Here is a 15,871-nt window from a genome sequence, read left to right on the forward strand (position 1 = left end):
TGCTCGCTCGCTCTGCCTTACATGTAGCCATCTCTCTATCCTGTGAACCCCATTGTTCATTAGTTTGTTTCTTCTGTCTTCTCTCTTTCCCCCCTTTTTTGTCCTCTTTTCTTCCCATCTGTGTACCTAGGCAGCCCATTGAGTAACTTCTTTGACGTAATTAAACAACTTTTTTCAGACGAGAAGAATGGACAGGTGCCCTACCCCCCTGGCACGCCCTCCAAGCACTGCCCCTCACCCATGCACGTCCGGAGGCATGACCCAGAAAATAATGACACCAAATTCCCTGCTGCAGGCCGAGACAGAGCCCACTTGTCGGTGGCATCTGTGGGGACACCAGAGGAATCTTAGACCGTGGCGCTTTGTAGCCATCCCAGTATCACTTTAAGCCAGAGACACAGAGAGAATATGCTATCTGTACATAGCTAGATATATATATAAATCATTTATGGACATCTTTTCTATAAAATGACTTTATATAGATAGAAATATATTAAAAGAATCAAAGTGATATTTTGCAAACAACATGTTGCACCAACACAACAGACACACACCCTTGCCATTCCACTCCCCTTTCCATTACCCCTCAGTGTCCACCATCATTACCACTCCTGTACCCTAACCATCTAATCACCTGTGGGCCTCAGTTGTTTGCTCCCATGCTGCTGCTAACTTGTGTGATGACCTGACTTGTTTCTGATACCAGGAATTATCCAGAAAACCTATTAAAGTCCATCCTCCTGCTCCCTGCTCCATTCGCCCTCCCTCGACCACCCCTCCACACCCCTCCAGCGTGCCAAGAGAGACGGACAATTGTTGACGGAGGACTCTTCTTATAGCGGTGTGCTGGGGGAGGGGTTACCATGGAAACAGACCCTTCATGCAGACTTCTACCTTCATCTTCCTCTGCACCCCGACTCCACCCCTGGCAGCCATCAGTAGAAGTAGACAAAAAAAAAATCCTGTAGTGTTCTTGTTCTTAGAAACACACAAGCACACACATCCCAATAAAAACAAGACCACTCGCTCCCCTCACCAGCTATCACCGTTCTCTGACCTCAAGGAGCATTTGCTAATTGGAAAACGAGCATTATTCAAAAACACTACAGACGCCACATACACAAAACATACACGCACAGATCCAGTATGCACAAAAACTCTGGGATGTATCAACAATGATGAACAACATTTTAAAAAAAAAGAAGACACCATGCAGAAACACGAGGAGGAGAGAAGGGAGAGGAGTTTTGTGGAAAGCCCAAACAGCCGACACGGATGCTTGCTGGATTGTATTTGTTTGCTTTTTATTATAATGTACTTTCTTTGTGAAGAACTGGGTTTGAAATACTGACTTTATTAGACTTAATACTATTGCTGCAAAACAGACTGGAATTGTGTTTTCAGAGAGGAGTTGGGTGCGAGAAGAACAGGGCAGCGGGAGATATTAAATGATAGTATAGGGTGGGGGGAGGGAAGTGGGTGGATATTCGGGTATTTAAAATGAATGATCTATTCTGTTGTACAGACTGATATCATTTCTTATGTAAAAAAAGAAAAAAAAAAGAAATGTCTAGTTGTGACACTGTTTAGATACCATAGGAACAGGTTGGTAAACCTGAGCCTGCCACTTACTGTCATTTTAAATTCTGTGTATTTTTGTTACATGATCATGTACGTCTTTGTTTGATTGACCCAATAATGATCCAAACATTCCTGTTTCCTATTATCTGCAGCATTTCTTCTTTGCTTTTCATTTATACCTCTCTCTAGTCTCACTTACCAGCAGTAGGAGTAGAGAAACAAACGAAAAAATGACGTGATAAATGCAACTGTGGATATTTTTGTATTGTTGTCCTTATTTATTCATGTTTGTTCATCTCACTGTTTGATTTCCTAATTTATTATATCTTGGCTATTTATATGAACAAAGCTGTTAGGTCAGTTGAATGTTATTTATTACCCTCTTGTGTGTTCGTAAATGGGACATTTAAAGAAAAAAAAAGAACTTTTATTTCCTTTGCTTTGGTCTGACTTTAACTGAATTATGTGAACTTTGACAAGTCATAAATTCTCTTTTCCATGCTCTCTCTGCAGAGGGAAAGAGAACTTGTGGGAACTCTTGGAAAAAAATGATTTACCAGTAATTTAAGAATGTAGACTTAGCCTCTTTTTGGAGAGGGAATATGCTCTTCTATTGATATTTGTCAGTTTCATATTATTGTGCGTGTAGGCCAGGCTGGAGGAGAAGAACACCACAGATCCTGATCTGCTTCTTCTCTTTGTAAATAGACAGACAAACCGTGGGGGTTGATTGTTTTCTCAACAATGCTGGGGATTCCTGCTCTGTGCTTTTAGCTTGTATTGCTGTGTGCATGTCAAAACATGAGCTTTTCTTTGCATGGCTTTAGTGTTAATGTTCCATGCCAAACTCACTCCTTCTCTCAGCCTTCATCACTTCTCTTTCCACAAAACTACCTTTTAAAATTTAAATTCCCCTTCTGTCTGTCCCTTACTTTCCCACCTTTTCTGCTTTTATTTCTGGCTCTTTTTTTTCCTTTTAAATTGTTCCCTTGGCCCTGCTGATCTTTCCCTTCGTCCTCCTCCTCCTTATCTTGTGCACAAAGTTTTTGAAGGATGCTTCCTCAACTCTGTACCTCTCTCTGGAAGGCTCTGAGGTCTGGGCTCTCTCTACCCGTTAGTAGTAGAGGCACAGGGAGGGGATACCAGTACTACAAACACAAAGCAATACCCTGATATGCGCCCTCCTTTCTGTTTTCTACAATGGGAAGCTAGCAGCACTAAGGATATCTAATGATTCAGAGGCCTACATGGGTCTTTTGACAGAGCAGGAGCAAAACTGACTGTAATCTCCATAAAACATAACTGTGAGCATCTTCAGTGCTGAAACAAATAAACTCATTCAGTTATGGTGTGTTTGTTATCCTTATTTCTACCTGTGCAAGCAAGGGTAAGTGTAGACCAGAGAGGAAAAAGGTTTCATAAACAAAGTTAAGATCGATGCAGTAGATTTTTTTTCCCCCCCATTATGTCACATGCCATGGATTTGTGGTAAGATTGTATTTCATATGTAATTATTTCCATTTTGTAGGCTTCCTCATTTGTAAATCTGCCGTTTTCCCCGATTCCAGGTGAGTCCAAAACAATTCACACATTAAATGATTTGTTTACCAGGTTTAATAATGTATCCAGCACAAAAACAGACTCTTGTCGTCCAAATCCCATGTTAGCCTCCGCAGCTGTACCTGTGTCGAAGCATTAAACCTCAGCATACACAAGCTTAATAAACTGTTAGAGCGTACCTGGTAAAACAGCAGAAGCATTTTTTCCATACTAATAATCTGCTTTGATTAAAATAAAAAAGGGGACACCCCGTTAAATACTCTCACATCTTTTTCTCATTAAATAGAAAATGTCCATCCCACTCTTCTGAAATTTTCATTACTCTCATCGTACTTAAAAAAAACAAAAACAAACAGACAATAAAAGCTTTTACATTAAAAAAGTAGATTTGTTAATCCAAAGCTTACATTGATGCAGGGAGTTTAAGGCTGCAGCCTTGCTCCCACTATGCAATACTATAGAACAGAAAGTTTAAAGTCCAGCATCAAAAGGCCGCTTCAGTCAAAACTGAGGCTGCCACTGATCCCAATCCTCCAGGGCAATTATTTATGTTGCAAGCTTTGTCCATTAGAGGGCAGCATTGTCTTATTATTCAGACTTTCAACTTGTTGCTTGTCCAGTAAAGCCTCGTGAGCCCTGGAGAAAAGGCATATTTTCTTCTTCGGAACGCTGTACGTCACAAAAAACATTTTCATGGAGTGCTTGGCACAAAGTATGAAATGCCGAGTTGCCCACAGAGTAAATCACTGCCAGGCATCTCACCAATCTGTGCCCGTGTCAAAATATTGCTCCTTAACACACACAAATCAGATTTTACCAAGAAAACTTCTGTATTTGAAACACTTCAGATCTGATTCTGTATCAGTGAAAAGGTGAGACTTCTTAATTGCCACATTTATCCACTTATTTCTGTCCTCTCTCAACAGCATCTGCCATGTTGTCTTCAGACACGGGAAGTGACGTAGAGAGAGCGAAGTCGTCGAGCCAGGGTGGTCTCCAGCTCCTCCACAAGTGAGTCACCCCGGCTGTGCGTCAGCGTAGAAGTGGAGTTGTTTCCTTGTCGGGCCCCCGGGGGTCCCAACAGCAAGCTCCTAAAACTCTCTCTTTCCAGCAGGGCAGGCATCTGCTGCAAGAAGTAACCTTCACACAACGAGCTCAGCTCCACCGAACCATTAACCTGACAGAAGAAAGGACAGTGAAATGACCAAATTTTATAAACCTAATTTATGTAAACCTAAATGATCAAAACAACTTTTATATCAACGTCATATTTTCATGCCTGAAATAGCACTGATGTATACATATGTACTGCACTCACAGTAGTGCAATCCAAGTCTATCAGTAATTGTTACCTTAGCAGTTTTGTAGATGCTGACTGCATTATCTAGGCTGATATGTTGAGAGCAGATGAGTTCACAATGTCTCTGTAGCGCCCCCAACTGGAACAAACTAGCAGCTGACAACAGCTGCAGGAGAAAACATGACCACTTTAATGGAGGAAAAATAATGTCATGCATCCTTTCATTCTGTTTGCATACAAGCAATATTTAACTTTGTGTAACATGTATTTGGAATTTTCCTTTGTTTTCAGTTCAAGAAGCTACGAATTGTTGATAAAAACTAATGAAAAAATGAAGAGAAAACGATTTTTAAATTGATAAATGCACAAAAACACAGGACATATTTGAAAGCCCAGCTTGTGTACTTGTGATAAGGGTACTATATTTCAAAATCAAAGTAACAGCTTCATGCTTAGAAAGGATTGGCCAGACGGGACGATTGAGCTCAATTGTTGCTATGAACACAAACTTGTCTATGTCAAGCTTGTAGCTAAACTCAAATAAAAAAACAAAACAAAAAAAGAACAATCTCCACTGTCAGCAAGAATGAGTAATTCATGTGAAGATGTAGAACTAAAGCTGGGATTTCTAAGATACCAACCCTGAGACAGATTAATGCGATTAACAATTCTTACTTCTAGTAAGTCAGACACCTTCTTTTTCAGTGACTCCGTTCCTCCACAATACAGGTATGACATCATCATCTGTACAGAGGTTAGAGGTTTCTTTATGAGCAATTTGATCTAAATAATGTCTGTTTTGTCATATGCAACACATCTAAATAGGGAATGTGTTTCTTACCTGAAATATGTTGTACTTGACATCGCTGATCTCAATCTCCTTATCGGAGCTTCCATCTGATCCATATGATGCCAGCAAAGACTTGAATCTAGAGCAAAATAAAACCCTTTAAGTAAGGTCTTATCAAAAGCCTTAAAATGCACTCTTGTACCTTTCTGCACTCACCGGTCAGAGGCAGTAACCAGAAGCACTCTGTGTGCGTAGAATGGTTTTCCCTCAACCACAAATGTCACATCTGACATCTCTTGGTTATTCAGAAAGTGTGGGTCTGTAGAAAAACATCAGCACATGCATAAAACCCATAACGTTCTAGTAACAGCAGAGTCATTCTGTACACATTACTGCTGATAAGATTAGCAAAACAAAAATATCAGACACTCTTTTACTAACTAATATTCATGAAAAAAAATCTAATTTACAGCCCAAGTGTTACATTTGTGTTGTTTTAGGGTTTGTATCACTGTATAAGGAATCTGTTGACAGTGACTTTAGGCTTAAGAAAACTGTATTTAAGGATTTACTGGTGTTTTAGATGTCAAAATGACTAATTATCACTAGCCAATACTGAAATCGGTGCCAGTAAAAGGCTATCCTCTTGGAACTCTGAGCATGTATATCCATATACTCTAAAGGATCATAGTTTCCTTACCCAACTGTGCTGAAAGAGTTGCCTTCATCTCAGGGATGGCTGGGAGGGGTGCTGGGCCAAAACAGTGACTAAAAATAGCTGCCAACTGCTGTGTAATGGCGTCACTCTGAAGGAAAGTAATAGAACGAGAAGAAGAGAAATGTATAATTAAATCTGTTTAACACTGAAAAAGTGTGAAAATCATACTCATGATCGTGTTTGACTGTACCTTTGTGGTGCGCAAAATATTGAACATAAGGGGCAGGCCTGTGGTGACCAGTTCCTCACAGTAGTCCTCCTCTTTGATTGTGTTAAAGTCTTTGAGGAGGGAGAGGGTGACCCCTGTCCTGGACTGCTGCTGGGCGCAGCGAAGAGATTCCAGCCACACGTGTAGTTTCCATGGCACGCCTGGTTAAATAGAAAGGATTTATTATTTGGTTCTATAAACTGGAAAAGTAGGCACATCCTCTTCTTGCCATTTGAAAAGTACCCATAGCATGCAGCTCCATGGTGACGTCCAGGTAGCCATGCTCGGCGCTGTAGTAGCTGGCCTCTTGGAGAGCCTTCATCCTGGCTTTGCAGAGCCTTGGTATGCCCACTTCTGGCATCGGCAGGGGACCATTGGAAGAGTTAGGAAGAGGGGAAAGATGGACGAAAGGGCAGATCCCAGCCGTCTCATCTTCAACCCCCTCAGCCAGGATCTCCTCCAGAGACAGGACATCGTCTTTGACTTGCTGCGGCTGAGTCAGTAGCTTTCTCAGCACGTTCCTGACAAGATAAATAGGGAGTAGAACGAGGGCAGAAAGAGGGCATGCAAGGAAGGAAACAAGAAAAGAAAGTTAGAAGGTGGAGGATCATTAATATCTGCCAAAATGGCAACACGTACTTCCAATTCTGCAACCCTGGAGTCTCCTCTCTCATTACGTAATCTATCACCCTCACTGAGCAATGTAAAGTGTTGAGTCTACATCGTGTTCACACAGACAGAGTGAACAGGTGGAGAAGTTTACACCACCAGCTGGTCTTCAGAAACAAATTGACTCTGAATAGAATGACACCTTAAACTTTCCTTTCACACTACAAAACCTTCAAGCTCTTCCTAAATCACACGATAAAACGTTTGAATCTATCCTCACAGCACAAACTCTAACTCTAGTCATGTGTAATATAAAGCTGACAGATGCATTATTTCTGTGCTACGTGTGCAAATGTTTACAGCTGGTCTTCCAGTACTAGTTTTCAGACTGGGGGATACATACCTGTGTCCATGTGCAGCAGCATGACTGAAGCAGTTCATGTCCTCATAGAGGGATGATGTAAGGGCGTTTCCACCATGGTTCTTTGATAAGGGGTCAGCGCCTCGTGCCAGTAGCAAACTCACCATCTCATAGTTGCCTGAGAAGCACAAATAGATAAATATTTCCACTTTGTTCATAAACTTGCAGATAATTTATTATCCTTGTGCTTATTTTTTATTCATCTTTATTCCCAAAATGTCAACATTTTTGTTTGTTACTGGTTTAGGCCCATTTTAAACATTTATACACCACAAACATAAATGAAAATTTATCACATTTCATTTGGCATATTTAAACAGCCAACACATTCATTGCAGGCACTATTTACACACTGTCACTGCTGCTATGAAGAGCGTGTGTTTTCTTTACTCAAGCTACATGTTGCTTTCAGATGATCCCACAGAGGAATGCAGGCCACAGACTACTAAACAACCACAAGCGGCACACTGCTGCTGTCACTGCCCCTTCATTTACTCTCTCATTTCCTCATTCCTCCTGCTGAGTCACAAGTTAATCCAAGTGTTACTCTAGGTGGTCCTTGGACCTAACACTCTGTTAGTTACAAATAACCAATAAAGTTATTATTACCGCTTTTAACAAAGGTGATAGACAAGCTGTACAACAAAATCTTTTCCTTTGTCAAACCTTCCACCTGACTTTTCGCCTCTATAATTATACAGTAAGAGCTAATTTAGTGGCCATAACACAGACCCACTGTGAGATGGACACCACTCTAACATCAGCTGTTCCTTGTGTGTTTGCCCACCTGCTGCTGAAGCCAGCTGCAGTGGAGTGTCTGCTGTACTCTCCTGTCCATTGCGGACTGCAGCCCCCTCCACATTGGCTCCTGCATCCAAAAGAAGCTGCAAAGGCACATTACCTCTGTTATATTAAACAATATTTGACATCTTGTAAGGGTCATTGTGACATAAACAAGCAACATGTAGCTTGTTTATGTATGTGTTTCGGACCTGCACCACAGAAATGTGTCCATGCAACACTGCAAAGGTGAGGGCTGCCCAGTGTCGACTATCAGGATGCACAGATGGGTGCTTGGGGGAGCAGGGTGGTACCTGGCAACACAGATTAAATCAGTATTACACACCAAGATCACAAACACACGCACACAGAGAAAACATTACATTCATAAGAGCCTCTTACATGCTTTAATAATGGAAACCTTTCCTGTTTATAGATGTAAAGGGATACAAAATGTGCTTAAATTAAGACAGATTTGACAACATTGGAAATACTTAAGCATATTTACCGCCACGTCAAGGTTGGCCCCAGCATCAATCAGCATCTGGACGAGGGCTTCGTCTCCAGCTGCGCAGGCGTACATCAGAGGGGTCATACCCTGTAATGAAAACAAGAGTAGAAGCAAATGCATGAAGCTTTGAACAAGTTATAACACAAAGCTATGTTTCCATCACTTCTAAGGATATTTCATGGACTTACAGCAATTTCCTTGAGATTTATCGTATTGTATAAGGGGCCTGCTTTGTGTCCCCAAATGAGAGGTGGTTTGCTCGAGCTAACGGCTTACATTTATATCTCCACAACATAAATTAAGTAAAATTTAAATACCTGGTCATCCATACTGTTCACCCCATCTGGTCCCAGTAGATCGATTGCTTGGCCAATAAGATCTGTGCGACCGCAGTTGAGCATCCGAAAACCCAAATCAAGGTGGAACTTATCAGAGGCAGCTTTGGAGTCGAGACGCTTGAAGGAGCTGAAGCAACACTCAGGCCTGAAACAAAATTAAAACTGAATAAATAACCAGTTACCAATTAATTTCTGAGAGCTGATGGCTAATTTATTAGGATCTACTCGGTCGCTTTTCTAAGATGCTTGTTTTATGCACCTTGTGGCTTACATATGTTAATGATGCTTTCTATAGAAAGAAGTAAAGTTAATGAGCCACACAATAGTTAACAAAGATTAATTTACCGCATACAATCATTTGTTAAATACAATGATTAAACGACAGACGTCCAGCTCAAAGAAAACATCAGTCTTAGTTTTTCTTTTCCTGAAATTATTAGTAAGGTTTGTATTTTTATTTTAAGCACTTTCATCCCAGCAGAGCGAGTGAGGTGAATGAGTGTTCTCACTTACTTCAGTTGTCTCGGCTCACAGTCCAATCCCGGAAGGAGAAGCCTCGCCGTCTGTCTGACATCATCGCTGTCCACTAATAAACTCCTGCGATGCTCGGCATGAACTATGGCCACCCTCATCCACTCCATTAAAGGTGGCAGCAACAGAAAAGGCCTATGAGCAAAAAAAGAGAAATCATTCACCTTCTGTTTGCTTTGGTCCAATTATTACTGGTTATGATAATGAGTACCACTCACTGCTAGGTAACAGACATTAGTATTTCCCTGTATGTACACAGAAAGTGACCTTGTAAACCAGTAAATTCAAATCTTTATTGAACGGAGCCAGTAAAAGATGAGGCTCTGTGAAAGACTAGATGACTTTAGTGGGGAGTGTAAACTTAAACACTCATAATTCAGTCACTTTGGGAATTAACTCATAGACTGTCTTCAGCCAGATGACTTACAACATCACCAACCCACATTCATTTCACAGCACGAGTCATCTTTCCTAATCTCAGCTGGCATTCTCGCTGATGTCATCCCTCTAAGGCTCAAGAAACAGATGTTTCTATATGACTAGATCGCCAGAGTTGGGAGTTTGCCTTGTAATCGGAAGGTTGCCGGTTCGAGCCCCGGCTTGGACAGTCTTGGTCGTTGTGTCCTTGGGCAAGACACTTCACCCGTTGCCCACTGGTGGTGGTCAGAGGGCCCGGTGGCGCCAGTGTCCGGCAGCCTCGCCTCTGTCAGTGCGCCCCAGGGTGGCTGTGGCTACAATGTAGCTTACCATCACCAGTGTGTTAATCGGGCAGATGACTGGTTGCGTAAAACCCATTGGGGTCCTTAGGGACTAGTAAAGCGCTATACAAATACAGGCCATTTACCATTTAATCTTTGCGGTCATGTAAAAATACAAGATAGCGGCTACTTATGTTTAACCAAGATCTTCAACAAAAACAGAAAGAATCACCTGAAATTAAAAATTGTGACCTAAAGCTGAAGTAACAGTGTTGTTATTCCTGAAGAAGTATATGTGGGGGAAAAAAAACCACGAGGACACAACATTTGGTCTGCTGTCATGTTTGTGAACGTGGCACTTTGAAAGTCATTGTTTGATTGCCGTCTTTGCATTTGTCCTTTTATAGTCTAGCTTGTTATCTGTTATCAGTCCCTTCTCGTCTGCGCCTCTCTCCCACCATATGTGAATAGAATGTGTTTGTGAACAATGACAAATTAGCAGGAATGTGACTGCTGTTTGCTTTTGATCATATGAAGCCTCATTTAAGAGCCGTTAATGATTGTTTGAACAACGTCTCTGTGTTATTAGACTGCCTTTCTCATGCTGAGACATTGTTTTTTATCAGTGGCCATTCCTTTGTTCTTGGAAAATGAAAGACTTACATAATGAATATCCATGGTAGCAAAAGCATGGGCAGTATACAAGAACACAGCAATGTATTTTGGGATTATAGTTACTGTCAGTAGCACTGCTGTGCCATTTACTCTCCTTACTGTGCTTACTTTAAAAAGCAGTAGGAGGCTTCCTATAGCAAAGAACCTTCTGCACAAGAGCACTCGTTCATCACGGGTTTGTTAATAATGCATATTGCAAAATGGCTCTCCTCCTCACAATTGATGTGGAGCTTTTAAAACATGAATCTGATATAACATAAATTGAACAAACAGCTGCATCCCAACTTACATAAATAATAAAGATTTTCTTAGCTAGACTGTATGAAATTAGTGGTTAATAATAAAGCCATGCTTGTTTGATAATTAACACTGTTCTGCAGAGTCTAATAATAACTTTTTTTGCTGACATTTGAGGCCTTAACTGAATTTTGGGCATCTGCAGCTCCTCTGCTGTCAGCTCTTCAAGTCTTTTTCTCGAGCTATTCTCTCAGATGTTGCCTCAGTACTTTATCAGTAGCTAGTCAGTCAAAGGGAGGAGCTTCTGCTGTCACCCAGGCGTGACAGTTAACAAGCAGACAAGGGGATCAAGGGGAGGAGGGATGATTAAGTGTGACTGGTAGGTGCATATAATGAAGGTTTTAAGTGTTTGGGAGATAGCAGGTGGGGTATGTCGAAATGAAGACGGGGGTTGGGCGGTAGTCTGTGGGTAGTTCAGAGGGTGCAGAGTGATAAGAATGTCACGTTTCTGAGGATGGGCTCAATGGGCTTGGGAATCAATGTTTATTTCTCCCTTAATGGCCTCCACTCAACACAAATTGGGCTGTGTGAGTGTGTCTGTTCATTTGTGTGTGGCTTCCTGAATGTCATAGGTATCCACCCTACTACTTGACTGCACGCCTGCAATCAGACACTAACTAGAGCCAACTTTGCTACAGTTATCCAGATTTTCCCCCTCTGTCCTTCCTTTTGTCAATCAGCCAACATTAAAGGTAGAGTTTTTCTATTAATAATGGACAATAGTGTTTGACAAGATATTTAGCTGCATTCTTATACCAATTAGCCAGACATGTACTGCTGACAGATGCACACTTATAATGTCCCATCCTATCTCTCCTATAGGATCAATCTCCTTTTTTTTTTTTTTTTTTTTAAAACATACGCCTTCCTTTTGACCCTCGTACGTGTCCGGGTTATGCCCCTCTGCCTGAAACGCAAATTTTAGCTTCATCAGAGTCTCTGCAACATCAAAAGCCACAGAGCCTGTTAAGACCGAAACCAGATAGTGCCTCTGGCTAGCTTACTGACCTCTCATACTAAGGCTTCATACAGAGAACAGCAGGATATAGAAACACCAACATACACAAACTCTCCAACACGTGAGCATGTAAACGTTAGCTTTGATTCATGGTGCGTTGCTTACCACCATCTGGTAGGTCATAAAGACAGTGAGCTCAAATCATGGTCAGGTGTGTTCGAACGCTGACCTGTCCAAAATGAAAAGCAAAGGCTTTTCTACCTAGGAGGCAAAAATCACACACGCTACACTGGCCCCATGTGTCTTATAAAACCTATAACCCGAAAGGAACTTAAATCAGCCAAAGGGTCAAGGTTAACCACTGATCTTGTTTCAGATTGCAATCGTAAAGGCTCAGATATGAATGGAGACATAACCATAGCTGATGTAAATGCAGTTAGAAGTAAGCTCCATTATTAAAATAATCTCTTTTCCTTGAGGAAGCAGAGGAGTAGGGGGTCTGTTTAGAAGAATGTTGGAAGTGCTGCTTTTTAGTGAAGTTGCAATAATAGTAAAAAACAAAAAAAAAGTTAATTGTTTTTGATCAACTTTTTTCTGTATGTTTAAATAGTGGAGTGTGAAAATAAGACAATAATATCTGCCCTCCCACGCTTTAAGCGCCCTCTTACTCCAAAACAAGATTATTACTCACAACTAAGCACCAGCTTTAAGAGGATCAAAACAAAGAGGGTTTCTCTTGTACTCTCAAGGATTCGGCAATAAGGCTCTCACCAGGCTCCCTCTAATGTCTGACGATGTGGCCCACACAGATCTGGTGGTTTTGGGTTTCCACCAAAGGTTTTACACAGCTCTTAATAGAGGCTGAGCCAGATAGAGGGAGAGGCCCACTGAAGGAGAGAAGCCTGTATCATTACCAGGCACTCGTATTGTAATCACTACCAGGTTTTCACACCACCTGAGTGTGTTCTCTAACATTCACAGACACGCAGTCACAAAGAGATAGGAATATGAACATGCAGAAAGGCAAACCTGTGTGCAGCAGCTGTCAAGAAAGAAAAAAAGCATAAAGTATGATGGGATGCCAAACTGTTTTATCCTGGACACATAAACTAGGCTGATATACATCCAGCATTAAAAACATCTGAGGATTTATAACAACAGCCAGGTGAAAGAAAAGGGTGTATATTTGCTGTTGTGTTCACTTTGAAGCTAACGGGGACTTTGTCTCACATGCACTTTGTCTGCTTTTTATTAAATGCACAGGAGGCAGCTGGGTTTATTTCCATACAAACGTGTAATGAAGGGAAGACAAGGTGGATATTTTTGGTGATTTCACTGTGAAAACATTCATGTAACTATGATCACCTGACAGATGCTATGCCTTCATCATAATCCTAACATGTGATTTTCATTATCAGCATTAAAGGGCAAAATCTCGTCAACAACATTAACTGATTTACTGCTGCAAACTGAACACTCACACCTTAGTGGGAGCGCCAGCACGTTTATATATGCTTATGTTACCTTTAGACATGCCTGTATAAATCAGTATAAAAAATGTAATTAAGCCGCGAACACCTATTGCTGCCAGTTTTTACATTTCTGGCACAAAAACATAATTGAAGATTTCTTTCTGAGAGCAGACCTCATGTGTGTTGGCAGGCACAACTACTTTTGTCATGTTACCTTAACCGAAGGCACATAATCCATCACATTTATCTGAAGTGCTGAATATCACAGTATCAGAACTGCAAACCACTGTGAACAACAGTGATGTAATGCAATGTTTTCGAACGTTTTATCACATTTTTGGAGAATAGAGACGTGACTCGGTTGAGTGTTACTCAACAGTTACTTCTGTAGAAAGCAAAAAAAGCAAGAAACGCCGTAATTTCCCAGAGACACCTCCAAACATACGGAAGGGGTTGGTATGGAAGGTTTGTAGATAAAGCCACAACTTTTAAATAAAAAACAAGTGGAATGTGCTGCACTGTGTCCAGACTGAGCAAACATTTTCATTCCAAGAAACAACAGGAAATAAAGGGAACACAAAAACTGCCAGACTTTCTCAATGCAACTAAGGAAGATTGAGCAGACCCTAACAAAATTACAGACTATTTCCACCTCTTAAAATTCTTTTAAACACCAGTCTTCAGCCTAATTTACACTCTAAAGGTGCAAGTCACCCTTCTATCGCACTACTGCTGACACCTAGAAGCCTTTTCTTGCTTGTAATTCAACAACAGAAAGTTAACACTTAAATGAACAAAGGCTAATGGGATTAGGAAAAGGATGAAAGTGAAGTGTTGCCTGCAAAAAGCTTTTCACTTCATTGAGAACCCATTTGTTCATTTTTGAAGGTTTCAATTTGGGTTTGTTTATTTGCAGTGGCTACACTTCTGGCATTGACTGTATTTTGGTCAGCTTCATGAATCAAACCGAATCATTTGAAATTACAAATGTATTTAGGGAGATAAGCATCAAATGGATAAAAGGGCAAATCAGGAGTACCACTTATTTTCTGTGAAAGGGGGGGGTCGAAAACAAAATGGAACAGGGTCAATGATTAAGATTAGATCTGTAATTTCACCGCCTATTTTGCACCCAGAGAGGGAGCATCTAAACTGCTTGCGTCCAGTCATGCATTATTCCCACCTCTCTTTGCTAAGTGCCATGCGTGGGGGATCCAGATTGGGATTCTCCATGGACTCCATTTGTGGGCAACGCAGGAAGTAGTAAAGGGTGTGGAGGGCGTCAGGCGACCAGGACACGGGCTGTTGAGGACGGGCGTGGCGGGCAGGGCTCAGCCCTGGACGTACTGAGCTTAGGCGCTGCATGTGGTGCATTGCACGGGACACCAAGTCACCTGGAACCACAGAAACATTAATAGTTAACAAGTCATATGTAATTTAAAAAACTGAAGGTTAAAAATGATTTTCCTGATTCTGTAGTGCAGTATGAAAAATCAGTTTATGGACATAAATGAGTGGCATATTCAAAACTGTTTACATTAAAAGCCCCATGGGCTCGCAGTCAAACTGGATTCCCCCCTCCAACCATGTCTCTAGTGGTATTTGTCATTAGCAAAGCCAGACGACCAGTCTAAATAGCCATTCACCCATGATCAAGGCTCTACTGAACTGTTCATGTAGTAGCAGAGTAGTTAAAAACCCTCTACCGTGAAAGTTATGCGTCAGTCACGTGATAATAGCAATGCTAACATTAAGTCTTTTCAGAAAGTAGAATATAGCGATTTGACAGCAAACACTTAAATGAAAGCTGTTTGTATAATGGTGCTCATCAGATGATTCATCAGTTTATACTCTAGCAGTGAACTATGCGCAACTGAATAAAAGTACATTTTGCTTAAAATATGTTCAGTGTGATATGCAAAAATTCTTAAAAAAAAAAAAAAAGAGAGAGAGAGCCAGACCGACAGGAAAAGAGATCTTAGGCATTAAAGAAAGTGTAAAGTGGACAGTCGTCACAGGGACAGGGAAATGGAGGAGGGGCAGGGAGAGGCGGTGTGAACGAGGGAGCCCAGGATGAACTTGGGATCTTGTAACACTCATTTAGCATAATTACCCCCGGGTAAAAAGACAGCACATCAGCTAAGGGTGAAGAATTCAACAGTGCGAGTGTGTTTGTGTGTCAGCATTAAGAGGTTTGGGGTACTTCTAGGGGATTAGGCTGGGTAACCCTCCCAAAACAGACCCCACTTAAAGCTGAAGGGCCCCCTTTGTGATAACCACCACCAGCAGTTGCTCCAGGAGGTCTCGTAGGAATCATTGGCCATGATGGAGAGCCTCTCCTTTCCAGAATATATTGTGCCTTGAAGCAAAACTGAGCTCCGGGGGTCAGATGCCTATGAATAACTTCACTCTTAGATTACAGAT

General features: G+C 41.3%; 2 protein-coding genes across 14 annotated transcripts in view; one reads left to right on the plus strand and one right to left on the minus strand.

The window, feature by feature from the left end:
- Positions 1-3,441, plus strand: part of brsk2a (BR serine/threonine kinase 2a) — a 173,019-nt gene extending 169,578 nt beyond the window's left edge. For 6 of the 12 annotated variants that reach the window (XM_080304876.1, XM_026176443.2, XM_080304878.1 and 3 more), the window contains one exon: positions 131-2,932. In XM_080304876.1, coding sequence (XP_080161002.1) covers positions 131-351 — 221 coding nt within the window. In that variant the 3' untranslated portion in view covers positions 352-2,932. Of the gene's footprint in view, positions 1-130; positions 2,933-3,109 lie in introns of those variants that run through there. The other 6 variants (XM_026176444.2, XM_026176450.2, XM_026176453.2 and 3 more) reach the window with 3 other exon arrangements.
- abtb2b (ankyrin repeat and BTB (POZ) domain containing 2b) overlaps positions 3,178-15,871 on the minus strand; it is a 39,911-nt gene continuing 27,217 nt past the window's right edge. For both annotated transcript variants that reach the window (XM_026176440.2, XM_080304875.1), the window contains exons 3-17: positions 14,631-14,841; positions 9,330-9,482; positions 8,796-8,961; positions 8,476-8,565; positions 8,180-8,281; positions 7,975-8,071; positions 7,170-7,305; positions 6,401-6,678; positions 6,140-6,318; positions 5,932-6,037; positions 5,448-5,550; positions 5,283-5,370; positions 5,117-5,185; positions 4,494-4,607; positions 3,178-4,318 (exon numbers count right to left, since the gene is read on the minus strand). In XM_026176440.2, the coding sequence (XP_026032225.2) occupies positions 4,085-4,318; positions 4,494-4,607; positions 5,117-5,185; positions 5,283-5,370; positions 5,448-5,550; positions 5,932-6,037; positions 6,140-6,318; positions 6,401-6,678; positions 7,170-7,305; positions 7,975-8,071; positions 8,180-8,281; positions 8,476-8,565; positions 8,796-8,961; positions 9,330-9,482; positions 14,631-14,841 (2,126 nt within the window). In that variant the 3' untranslated portion in view covers positions 3,178-4,084. The remainder of the gene's footprint in view (positions 4,319-4,493; positions 4,608-5,116; positions 5,186-5,282; positions 5,371-5,447; positions 5,551-5,931; positions 6,038-6,139; positions 6,319-6,400; positions 6,679-7,169; positions 7,306-7,974; positions 8,072-8,179; positions 8,282-8,475; positions 8,566-8,795; positions 8,962-9,329; positions 9,483-14,630; positions 14,842-15,871) is intronic.

The sequence above is a fragment of the Astatotilapia calliptera genome, chromosome 7, assembly GCF_964374335.1.
Source record: "Astatotilapia calliptera chromosome 7, fAstCal68.1, whole genome shotgun sequence".
NCBI classification, from domain to species: Eukaryota; Metazoa; Chordata; class Actinopteri; order Cichliformes; family Cichlidae; genus Astatotilapia; species Astatotilapia calliptera.